A 12,048-nucleotide genomic window follows, 5' to 3' on the forward strand; every position below is an offset into this window, starting at 1 on the left:
GGTCTGGAGTGTGGAGCCTTCCTGCTGCTGCGGAGTCGGGGCGGTCTGCCTCCCCCCACCGCAGGGAAAAGGGAAACACCACCTGGGTCTGGGTGCAGTTCCCCCCTCCAGGGGCGAGGGCACCTAGACCCGGTTTGTAGAGTACGCTTGGGGAGTGTGATCGTGTGTACAACGTCTCTTTATGTCTGTCTCCACGTTGGTTGAGTGTGGAGTAAGTGCATATGAGAGCATGAGGGTGGGAATGGATGTTTGTATCTGTGTGTGCCTGTATGTCTGTGTCTATATGTCAGGTTGGGTGTCAGGCGCCACCTCTCTGGGGACATCTCAGGCCCTCCAAGGTTTGGAGGCCTATCTCCCCCTACCACCACTTCCCCTGCCAGTGGCGGACCCCCTCAGACATCGGTGCGTTGGTGGTTCTTTGTGTCCGGGGATGGGCGTCCAGGTACACACCGGCTCACTCCTTGGCGGCCGCTTATCGGGGCCTGGAGCCTGGGGCTCGCTCGGGCCACTTCGGAGGTGGGGTGCCCCCGGCCTCTCGGCCTGGGGCTCGGTCACTCAGGCGCAGCTGGCCGCCGGCGGAGCTCACGGGCGTGTCACTGCAACTCCCCCTGGCTTCTGCTCCGCGGCTGCTGAGTGAGCCCTCATCTGGGACTCTCCTCAGCTCTTTCCGGGACAGTGGCGCAGCTGCCCCTCTGTTGGTCTTCCTTGGTCTCTTGTGTTCTGGGGGCATCTGGATGTCTGGAGTTTTGATCTCCTCCACACCTGCTTCACGCCCTGGAGGACGGGGCTGTGGCCCCCCCACACCCTCTAGCAGATTATTACATGAAGGAACCTTTTAAAAAAACAAAAAACAAGCGCGTCCATGCTCACAGGTGTACACACGGGTGATCACACCCACAAACTACACCCTTTTTGGCTCCTACCTCAAAGCACACTGTGTTCTGTTGATCTTATGTGCTGCACAATAATGTTTAACATTTAGTATTTACTGTCATATTCCCATATATCATTATGATGTTGTTTATTCTATTACTCTTGTTCTCTTCTGCTTGCTTTCTTTTTTCTTTCTCAGCAGGTGATCCAGGTGATTGATATATGCATTTTTTTTCTCTGCCCGTTCTGTTGGTTTTTGTCTTTTGCCCTTCTCCCCCGTCCCTCTTCTCAGCTGTTTCTCTTTCCCTCTTTCTTTCTCCCCTTTTTTCCCCCAGTCAAGTCTGTCCCGTATTCAGTAAGTGAAAATAAAATAAACAATAAAAGGTGAATCAAATGGACCATTACGGCAAGGCTGGGATGGTCAGTTTGGTAAAGTAAATCCGTTGGGCATCTTTCTTTGCCTTTAGACAACAATTCTGATGGCAAAAGAGCCAAACGGGACAGGCCAAAAAAACAACAAAAAAAAAAAAAAAAACAAAGACTTTGATTCGGACCAAGATTCAACTGTACAAACTCCTCCTGACCAAAGCGAGTCATGAAGAGTAGTCGGAAATACACGCAAAAAACTTTGTCGTCAGCTTCTGCTACATCTGGCGGAGAAGAGCCACAACACGACATGGCGGACGAGAACTCGCCAATCTCCGTGAGGATCCTTCGGAGCGAATTGCAAGCCTACCGAGACGGTATGATGAACGATATTAAATGGTAAATGGCCTGCATTTGTATAGCGCTTTTCTAGTCCCTAAGGACCCCAAAGCACTTCACACTACATTCAGTCATCCACCCATTCACACACACATTCACACACTGGTGATGGCAAGCTACATTGTAGCCACAGCTGCCCTGGGGCGCACTGACAGAGGCGAGGCTGCCGGACACTGGCGCCACCGGGCCCTCTGACCACCACCAGTAGGCAAACATGGGGTTAGTATCTTGCCCAAGGATATTTGGCATGCAGCCAGGAGGCAGCCTGGGATCGAACCACCGACCTTCTGATTAGTGGCTGACCTGCTCTGCCACCTGAGCTACAGCCACCCTTATATTAAGACGCAGATAGATAATATGCATGAAAACTTACGTGAGGACATTTCCTCGCTAAGAGAAGAAGCTAAAGCAGACACCAATAACCAATAAGCTTCGACATGAGCTATCACAGAAAATAGAGGCACTGCATGAAACTCATGCAGAAACAACAAGTATACAGAAGGACATGGAGCGGGCCCTCTGCGACACTACAGACAGGTTAACAGCCTTGGAGAAAGATCACGAAACCCTAAAGAAAGATTACAACAAGCTACACGACAAATGCCTGGATTTAGAAAATAGAAGCCGCAGAAACAATCTGCTTGTGGTGGGCATTAATGAGGACGCAGAGGGGGGAAACCCCAGCCGTTTCATGGCAGAATTTTTCTCAGAAGTGCTCGGGAAAGAAAATGATGATTCGCTTATCATGATAGACCGAGACCGAACAGAACCCTCGCCCTGAAACCACGGACAGGGGAGCGCCCAAGAGCCATGATAGTCCGCCTGCACTACTACACCGACAGAGAGAAGATTTTACGATTGTCCAGGGAAAAAGGCCGCCTCTTCTACAAAGGATCACCTGTACACATGAATCCTGAGGTCAGCAAACTTCGAGCGTCATTCAACCCCGTGAAAGGGAAACTGCGGAATGCTGGCGTCCCGTACAGTCTGTACTACCCCGCGAAGCTGACTATAACGGTGAACAACGCTAAGCACTCATTCACAGATCCGCGCGAAGCAGAGAAGTTCGTCAGTACCCACGTCCAGAGCCCAGCCACATCTACCGCTTAGCCACATCTTTACAAACATGACCCAGGAGGGAATAGCATATAATAATAGACAATCTTAAGGAGTTTAGTGGTGAGTCTGATGTCTACAGCCTGTAAAAAGCTGGACAAAAATTGTTTTTCTTTTCTTTTCTTTGCAAATGAAGAAAGGGTTCCGGTTTGAGTTCATGAGGTTGTTCTTTAGTTTGGTTCAAGAAAGTTGTGAATTTCAGAGGATCACTTTTAGAAAGCTCAGAGTAAGATCCATCAACCACTCAGTAACAGTTAATAACTATTGGTACCTCTACTGAGACAGCACCACAAAATCTTGTCAACTTTGTAACATGGAACTGTAGGGGACTCAGGGGACCAGTGAAACGAGGAAACATTTTAGCTCACTTAAAAAAAGTAAACGCGGATATAATCTTTTTGCAAGAAACGCATCTAAAAGTACAAGATCACAACAGATTACGATGCAAATGGATAGAACAAATATTTCACTCTACGTTTAATGCTGGAAGCAGAGGCACAGCCATACTGATCAAAAAATCAGTACCATTTACAGCAGCAAAAATACTACCAGACACTCAGGGTAGGTATGTTATTGTAACTGGCAAACTTTATGGTCATTTAGTTATGTTAGTAAATATTTACGCTCCGAATGTGGATGATGAGCAATTTATACGGTCGATAATATCAAAGCTTCCGGATATTGATACTCATCAATTAATCATAGGAGGTGATTTTAACTTTGTGTTAAATACTAACCTTGATAGATCATCGAGCAAACCTGCCAAAATATCTAAATCGGCAAAGGCCATCAAGGAATTTATGGGAAATTATGGAATAATTGATCCGTGGAGAGTTCAGAATCCTAATGTGCGACAATATTCATTCTATTCGCCGGTCCACCAGACATACCAGGATAGACTTTTTTTTAATCGATTCTAAATTTCTACCACCAGTAAAGCACTGTGAATATGGCACAATAATGTTGTCGGATCACAGCCCCCTCCTTTTGCAACTAGCCCTCAGGTTCAATCACACAACAAAGATATGGAGATTTGATAATAGTTTATTATCAAATAAACAGGGGATAGAAGACATTAAGAACCGAATCGATATCGGATCTAGCCAGGCTAGTATCGATCCGATATCGATTCTGACTTGGGATCAATACTATCGATATTTGGATCAATCCGCCCACCACTAGTACGAGTGTTTGTAACTGACTGCAAAAAGTCAGCACAACGAAAATAAACTACACCTAAACTTGGTTTATATCTGACCCAGATAGACTACAGGTTATAACTTCTTACCTGAAGTTCAGTTCACCTGACACTCGGACCTGCGGCCGCCTCGAGTCTCTCCTCGTCCTGCCTCCGATCTCCCTCATCCACGTGCTGGCCTCCACCACTTGTTAATTTTACTGAATATGTGGAAGCTCTGCGATGCCACCACCAAACAACTGAGTTATTTTTACACACTGGCCAGCATCTGGCCAATCCAACACCTTTCATTGTTTATACCGTTACAAAAAAAATAAATAAAAAATCATCGGGCCACCGAGCAAATGCCCGGTATGCCCGATGGCCAGTTCAGCTATGGCCGTGCCATCAGTTAACCCTTTGTGTGCCAACTGTGGCATGCGTGCCTAGGGTTGCCGACCCCTGGGATACGCCCTCCCTGCCCAGTGCACGCTCCCGACGCAGGGGGAACAATTCTGTTGGGGATACCTATCTTGGCACAGCACCAGTAACGAGGGAGAAGGAAACTGGTGGGAGCACAGCTGACACTAATCACAGGAAGGATACAAGGAACATGCACAGGAAAAGGGACTGTCAAAATGACACAGGAAACTAACACTGAGACGAGCAAGAACAGAAACGTAAACAAGCACAGAGATAAGACTGAAAGGGGAACAAAACATCGGGAAGAGACGTGATGTAGTTTCCAGCCAAAGAAAACTTAAGCCTGAGCCAGGCACATGCAGAGGAGGGCAGGGGGCAGAAGGGGCTTGGGCACCTTCCCCTTTCCTGCTGGGCGCTCCAAGTGCCCTTTTCTTGAGCCTTTTTTATTTTATTTTATTAAAATGTTTTTCATGTGTGTGTGTGGGGGGGGGGGGGGGGGGGGGGGGGTGTCTTGCCTGTGCCCCTCAACAATAACATAACTATTAATCTCAGTTTTTCTAAATAAAAGGATCTGGCTTGCATCAATCACATGATGACGTTGACTACGAGCGTGCTGTGTGTGAAACAGTACGACAAACATTACCTGCCCTAGATCTAATATTTAGCGTATGTAATTCTATTTTAAATCCTATCTGTTGAAATTAAAAACAATATAATTTAGATTCCAGTTATTGCTATTTTTGACAAGGAGAGAAACCTCTGTGCTTTATTTAGATGCTACATGCTTCATCCAACAATTAGAGATTTATGGCTGATCATTAAGAGCCACCAAAAAGAAATCTTTTTGCAGCTGTAGCTGAAACAAGCAGAACAGATATTATTAAAAAAAAATACACACCTTAATTTGAGGTAGTCTGAAGAGGGCGGTAGAGACCTGTGGCAGACAGAGTTCATGTCCTCTTCTGTTACCTGTCCTATGCCCTTTGCTGCAGAAGTAGCTACACTGTGAAATCTAACTGTACAATTTCCAGAAACAATAAAAGATTTATCGTTCTTTGAAAGTGTTGTGTATAATTCATCAAATGAAAAGAGTACACTTAAATGACTGTTTATAATCTCTAGCCAGTATTACTAGTGCATAAAAGCTGAAAGTAACAGCAGGACAACTGGAAAAGGGTGTTGTTTGGTGCCTGCTAAATAAGCAGCTAAGATTCTTTTGCTATTATAATTGTTTTATTTTTACAAATAATTATAATAACAACAACAACAACAACAACAATAATAATAATAATAATAATAATAATAATAATAATAATAATAATAATAATATTACTTTATCTTTATCTTACTCCTCTCTGGCAGCCAGAATGGGTTTCATTCTTCTAAAACTTATTTTTATTATTTACATTTTTAAAATTATTTTGAATTTTTTTTTACTCTGAATTAAGAAACTGCTTTATTTTAAATTCGATTTTTATTCAGTGTTCAGTGCTATTTCTGCCAATTCCTTTTCCATTTAAACTTTTGTTAATTTTCTAAACTTTATTTAGAAATACTTTTTATATTGTGTGTACGGTTATATAACATTTTTTCTCATTGGTACATCTGCTGTGCATGTAGTCACTGGTTTTCTGTACTAAATTCTAGCAAGACCTACAGTGGAATTCTTTTTGCATAAATTTTTAATTTCTACTGATATAAAACCGAGAAGAAAACATTGGTCAAAAAGTAATATACAATGGTAGAGTTTGAAGAAATTCAGCATTGTGTGCCGAACAGTTTCTCCCTTCTTTATGACAGTAACCTGGGTAGGAGCAAAATGTGCCAAGCATGACATTACTCTACTGCATGCCAGCTTCACAAATGTTTGTCAGCAAAACTTTTCTGTACTACAAAGAAAAATCAATCTCATTAACAGAGATGGATGAATATTATGGATAAGTTAAATAAATTAGGGTTACAAATTATGTAATCGTTCATGTAACATTTTAAAAACAAGAACAACAGCCTAATGCATCTTCTCAATTATTTCATCTCAGGAAGAGTCTGACAAAGAATATGAGTATTTAAAAGCTCTTTATTTCAAAGTGGGGTTTTGTGTATTTAACTACTATATAATATAAACATGAATTAATCATTAAATAAATATCATACTATAATAAATATACAAGTGACAAAAAAGTGATGCAAAATGAAAGTGATCAAAGACATTCAAATAATAATATCATGTTGAATAACACAATGTTTCAGTAAGGAAGGCCAGAAATAAAACAAATAGATACTTATCAAACTGTTTGAAGCATTAAGGAGTCAACAAGTACTTAGCCTTTTTGTTTTTTACAAATTATAATAAAATATACAGGTGACTCTAACATCCAATAAGTTGGACTGTGACTTAATAATATAAATGGAATAGTGTTTTTATTAATTGTTTTAAGTGATATGGAATCTCTTGGAGCCACAAATTGCTGTGTCTTTGCTCGCTTAGAACGAGCCCTAAACAAATACAAAAACTAGTTAAATATCAAGTTGTGACTAATTACAAAAATCAAACATAGTCAAGTGAACAAGTGAAGCATTAATGGGAAAAGAAAGCAACATCAAGAAGCTCCTCATCAGTTTAACATGGATGTCCAGGTTTCTGGTTCATGTCCAATAAATAATTCATAAGCCATTTTTCAGGAAATAAAAAAAACAAACAACAAAGGAAAAACAATGAATACTTTTTTCAAATTCCATGTGATATAATCAAGAACAGTTTATGCACAGAAAACGATTCCTGTAAAAAATGGTGAAAAGCCAGATCGCTCATTAAGTTTCGTTGTGTGCAGTAACTGGAATACAATTCCAAAAAAACACAAAACAAAAAACAAGTCATTGCCATTGTATGGTCAACTCTGTGTGAGTTTTTACTAACTGAAGTTGCTTTCACTGTCGTACTGGTAGTAAGGGTTATCGTAGCCTTGGCTCTGAGCGTGTGGTTTGATCTGGGGTCGTTTCACAGCGTAGAGGTTGTTCTGATGTTGAGCCTGGGAGTTTGTGTTATTTTGGTCACTATATAACTCCTGCAGAGGGAAAACAATACAATTACTTTCACAGTGAAATGAACAACAAACGACATAAAAACGAAAAGCTTCATAAAATCAGGGAGAAATGCAAATCGAAGCCTACATCTCTATGGACACACAGAGACATACTGTCACAATCCTGGGTCTTTTGACCCAGCGTTTTGAGTTTTAGTTTATGGTTTATGTTTAAGCCCTTCAGGTTTTCTAGTTCATTTTTTATCATGCCTAGGTTGTTATAGTTTGTTATTAGATTCCCCTTGTGTCTTCCACCCCTGTTAAGTCTCCCTTGCCCTTCATGTGTTTCATGTCTGTGTCTTACGTTGTCAAGTTCAGGTTGTGATGTCTGCGACTTATGTTTCTTTTTTTATTTTGAAGAGATCTTGTGTTCCTGTGTTCATCGCGTTTAGTTTTACTCTTTTCCTGCGAGTTCATTATGTGCATGTGGGTTGTGCTGTTTTGATCTTTATAGTTATTATTTCCCTTAGGCTTAGTTCTTGTAATATGGCTTCACTGTGTTCCATGTTGTGTCTACTGTGCCTTTCTGTACCATGTTTCAGGTTCCTATGTTCTGTCTCCCCAGTTGCTGTTAAGTTTACATGTTTAGAGTTCAGTCAGTGTGTTTCCTGTTTTATTTTGAAGGTCTCATGTCAGTGTTTCTAGTTTTGCTTCCCTTGTCTTGTCCAGTCTGATTACTCCCAGCTGTGCTCTCCTTCTGTGTCTCAGTTCCTCGTTATCCCTCAGTGTATTTAAGCCCTGTGTTTCTCTTTGTCAGTGTCGTAGTCTCCCTCATAGCTGTATGAGTTGCCATGTGGTTTCATGTATGATTTATTTGTAGTTTTCCCAGTTTAGTTTTGTTCTTTGTTTCCTTTCCAAGCCTGCAATAAAGCAGTGTTTTGAGTTCACTTTTGTCTCGGTGAGTTTTGCGTTTGGATCCTTCTCTTGCCTGCACACAGCTGAAACATGACACATACTCACCGAGCTGTTGTCCACAAAGACAGGGCTTTGTCGACTGTTTGAAGTTATCTCCAGGTTGGTTATGCTGATGGTGGTGGTGGAGTTGGTGGCTCGTGGGAGTTTGGGCGCACCATTGGAAAAAATTGGCAGGGTAGTGAACCCTTTAAATGTGAACGAATCCTGGTTCATGTATGGGTTTTCTATATCTCCATCTTTGCCGGTTTTGGAGATTTTCTTTGAGGATCTGATAACAAAATGGTAAAAAAGTATTACAGTTTACTATTACAGTGTTCATCAGGCATTTGCAAACTCTTACATTTAAAATTTGTAATAAAGATGTGGATAAATTAATGTTTAAAGTGAGTGGATGGGTTGGTGGGAAACTTACATGGTAGGGATTATTGGTAGAAGGATGAGGGCTATGAGCAGCAGTCCCCCAAGAACAGAGCCCACAATTACCAGAATGAGCTGCCAGTCTAATAAAAAACAACAAAGATTTAAGTCCTTAACTAATTTAAGTCCTTAACTGAATTCCCTTTGGTTGAAAATCAATTTTAGTATTTGTTGTCAATACTCGTTAGGGTTTTTTTTTTTTTTCAAAAATTATGTTTCAGTTTTCACTTTTAAAAACATACACTATACTCACTTTCACTGCATTCCAAACCAGAATAACCAAACGAACATCTACAAGACAAAAAAAAATGTTTATTTTAGGATTTCATTTACCCAAACTTACATCAATGCTGAACATACAGAAGGAGGAGCACTTACTTCACACATGTATTATCTTTAAATCTGGACCCACTAGGACAAGCTGTGAAAATGATGAGACAGTTAAAGAAGTAGATAAATAACTATTCAAAGAAAAACACACACACGGAGAGATGTTTGCTTGTTCACCAAGATATCTTACCAGTGCACATTCTGTCACTGAAGTCTGTTTGCAAATGTTTTTCCAAACAGGTACAGCTGTAAGCTCCATCCTGTGATGTGCAGTTTGAAGTTTTTACATCACAAGGGTTTTCAGCACACAGGTCTGTTGCTTTAAATAAAGGAGAGAGTGGAAAAAAGCTTTAGCTCATACAGCTTAAAGACTGAATACAAAATGTCCTCAGCAGTTACATAAGTCAGTAACTAACATGTCATGATGTGAACTGTGGATTGGAATATACAGTCTGCAGTTTAGTTATACCATTATCATTAGGACTTCATAAAAGTTTATCTAAATTATAGTTTCAGTTCAAAGTTCAGAGTAGAAGCAACCATGAGCAAGAATTTGGCAAAGATCCAAAACTATTTATAAAGGGCTTTGGTGGAAACGGTTCGATTCAGACCGAAACGTAGATATAGTATAAAGGATTCTGAAACACATCTTGTCAATTATATTCTTTCTGAAAACAAATCTTTATCTTGTGTGAGTCTTGTTTTAGAAACATATCAACATAGAAGTTACTGGAAAAACACAGTGTGCTAGAATACAGGTAATAAACTTACGCTCAAATGTTGCCCCACTCAGCACACAGTTATCACAAGTATTGTTTTCTAACTCCTTTATAACATCATCTTCTTTGATTTCAGAACTGGCTTTGAAGATGATCTGTAGTACAGCAATGATCCCTGGGGGTGCCCTCAGCATACGACTGGCGCTTGGCCTGTTAAGACAGAAATCACATTTAGTGATGATTGCATCCTTTATTTTTTCAGGATAACACCATGTTAGTGTACAGTGATTCGAAATAGGCTGAAAAATTGTAAGGTAAAAGCTGTTGTCAGTCTGAGACTTACAAGAGTTTCAGCACTACAGAGCCAGAGTAACCGTCCTGCCCTTTATAAACTTCATCCAGCTGTGTTTTCAAAAGAAAATATGTTTTGGTCAAGATGAATAAGATATAATTATTTTTTAACTTAAGCTTAAATTTAGCTTGTAAAAATGTCAAAAAATGTCCATAAAGACACATTTATTGATAGAGAGTACTAACTGATTACTTACCGCAGCAACAATTTCATCTGCAGTTTCTTTAAATTCCTTTGATGTGGTATCTTTCATTTTTTCATTAAATGGTTTTCTCAGGGAAAGTTTTCCAGGGAAAACTTTGGCTGAAAACAATAAAGCATCATCAGAAGAAACTCAAAATCGAATAAAATTATACTTTATCCTGTCATTAACTTGCTGACAGGAGGAAGATTTATCCCAGTGTCATACAGTATCTCTGTTAAATATGACGCTACAACTAGCAGATACTTAGCATTATGACAGGAACTGACAGCTAACATAAAATCTTCTCTGCTTGCCTGGCAAATACAAGGCAACAAGAATATAGTTCAAGATGTCACTGCTCCTGCCCAAAATTAATCCCAGACAAATAAAAGATGAAACAAAACATAATCTGCCTTTCCTACTTTTTTTTTTGTTTTTTGCATGGAATAAGTAGACCAAATCGAAAATATTAATTAGTGAACTAGCTGTTTGTCAGATTTAATAATTTTGTCACTAAGCTAGGCTAACAGTTTACTAACCTTACTTAGTGTTTATGCTGGGAAATGGTTAAGGGCATTTTCATATCTATAGTATGTTTACTCTGGTACAAATTGGTTAATACGTTTGTAAACTTGGAGATTTTTCCCTTGGTTTGGTTTGTTTTCACACAGAAAGAAATCCAAGTACATGGGACATTTTATGACAAGGGAGAAAAAATTAAAAAATAAGCACCTGTTTAGTTCAAAAGGTGCTTATGGTTTTGAATCACCGATTCTTCACTAACACTAGGTAAGACTTGTAAGAAGTTGACAGCTGTTGTAGACAAACAAATAATTACCATTTTCACATCTCAGGGTGATATTATTGTAAAAATCACCAGGCAGACACTTGCATACAAATGTGTGGTTGGCACGGGCTTCACAGGTGCTTCCAACACCACATGGATTTGAAAGACAGGGATCTTCAAAGTGGAAACAAAAGAAAAAATAATATAAGCCTTTGAAGCATTATGTAAATACTTGGACTGGATACAGATAACATTATACATTTTATACAGGCTACTGGCCACATTACCCGGAGATGCTGAAGTAGGTGGAACCCCTGTTGCTGAACTTGATGGATCCGATGAAGTGGCTGGGGCGTCTGTTACTGCAGGTGTAGGATCTGATGAAGTAGCTGGGGCGTCTGTTACTGCAGCTGTATGATCTGGTGAAGTAGCTGGGGCGTCTGTTACTGCAGCTGTATGATCTGGTGAAGTAGCTGGGGCGTCTGTTACTGCAGCTGTATGATCTGGTGAAGTAGCTGGGGCGTCTGTTACTGCAGCTGTAGCATCTGGTGAAGTAGCTGGGGCGTCTGTTACTGCAGCTGTAGCATCTGGTGAAGTAGCTGGGTCGTCTGTTACTGCAGCTGTAGCATCTGGTGAAGTAGATGGGGCGTCTGTTACTGCAGCTGTATGATCTGGTGAAGTAGCTGGGGCGTCTGTTACTGCAGCTGTAGCATCTGGTGAAGTAGCTGGGGCGTCTGTTACTGCAGCTGTAGCATCTGGTGAAGTAGCTGGGTCGTCTGTTACTGCAGCTGTAGCATCTGGTGAAGTAGCTGGGGCGTCTGTTACTGCAGCTGTAGCATCTGGTGAAGTAGCTGGGTCGTCTGTTACTGCAGCTGTAGCATCTGGTGAAGTAGATGGGGCGTCTGTT

The 12,048-nt window shown here is 40.8% G+C and overlaps 1 protein-coding gene across 1 annotated transcript; it reads right to left on the minus strand.

Moving 5' to 3' along the window:
* Positions 1 to 6,443: 6,443 nt before the first annotated feature.
* On the minus strand, positions 6,444 to 11,590 carry LOC143419966 (mucin-13-like). The gene is made up of 11 exons (XM_076887834.1): positions 11,429 to 11,590; positions 11,193 to 11,315; positions 10,367 to 10,473; positions 10,162 to 10,220; positions 9,871 to 10,028; positions 9,290 to 9,418; positions 9,148 to 9,190; positions 9,023 to 9,060; positions 8,765 to 8,852; positions 8,398 to 8,620; positions 6,444 to 7,419 (listed from the first exon to the last, which is right to left on the minus strand). Exons 3-11 carry the CDS (start codon positions 10,421 to 10,423, stop codon positions 7,267 to 7,269), a joined length of 948 nt encoding a protein of 315 aa, XP_076743949.1. The 5' UTR covers positions 10,424 to 10,473; positions 11,193 to 11,315; positions 11,429 to 11,590; the 3' UTR covers positions 6,444 to 7,266.
* Positions 11,591 to 12,048: the final 458 nt, after the last annotated feature.

Source organism: Maylandia zebra, linkage group LG8, assembly GCF_041146795.1.
Source record: "Maylandia zebra isolate NMK-2024a linkage group LG8, Mzebra_GT3a, whole genome shotgun sequence".
NCBI classification, from domain to species: Eukaryota; Metazoa; Chordata; class Actinopteri; order Cichliformes; family Cichlidae; genus Maylandia; species Maylandia zebra.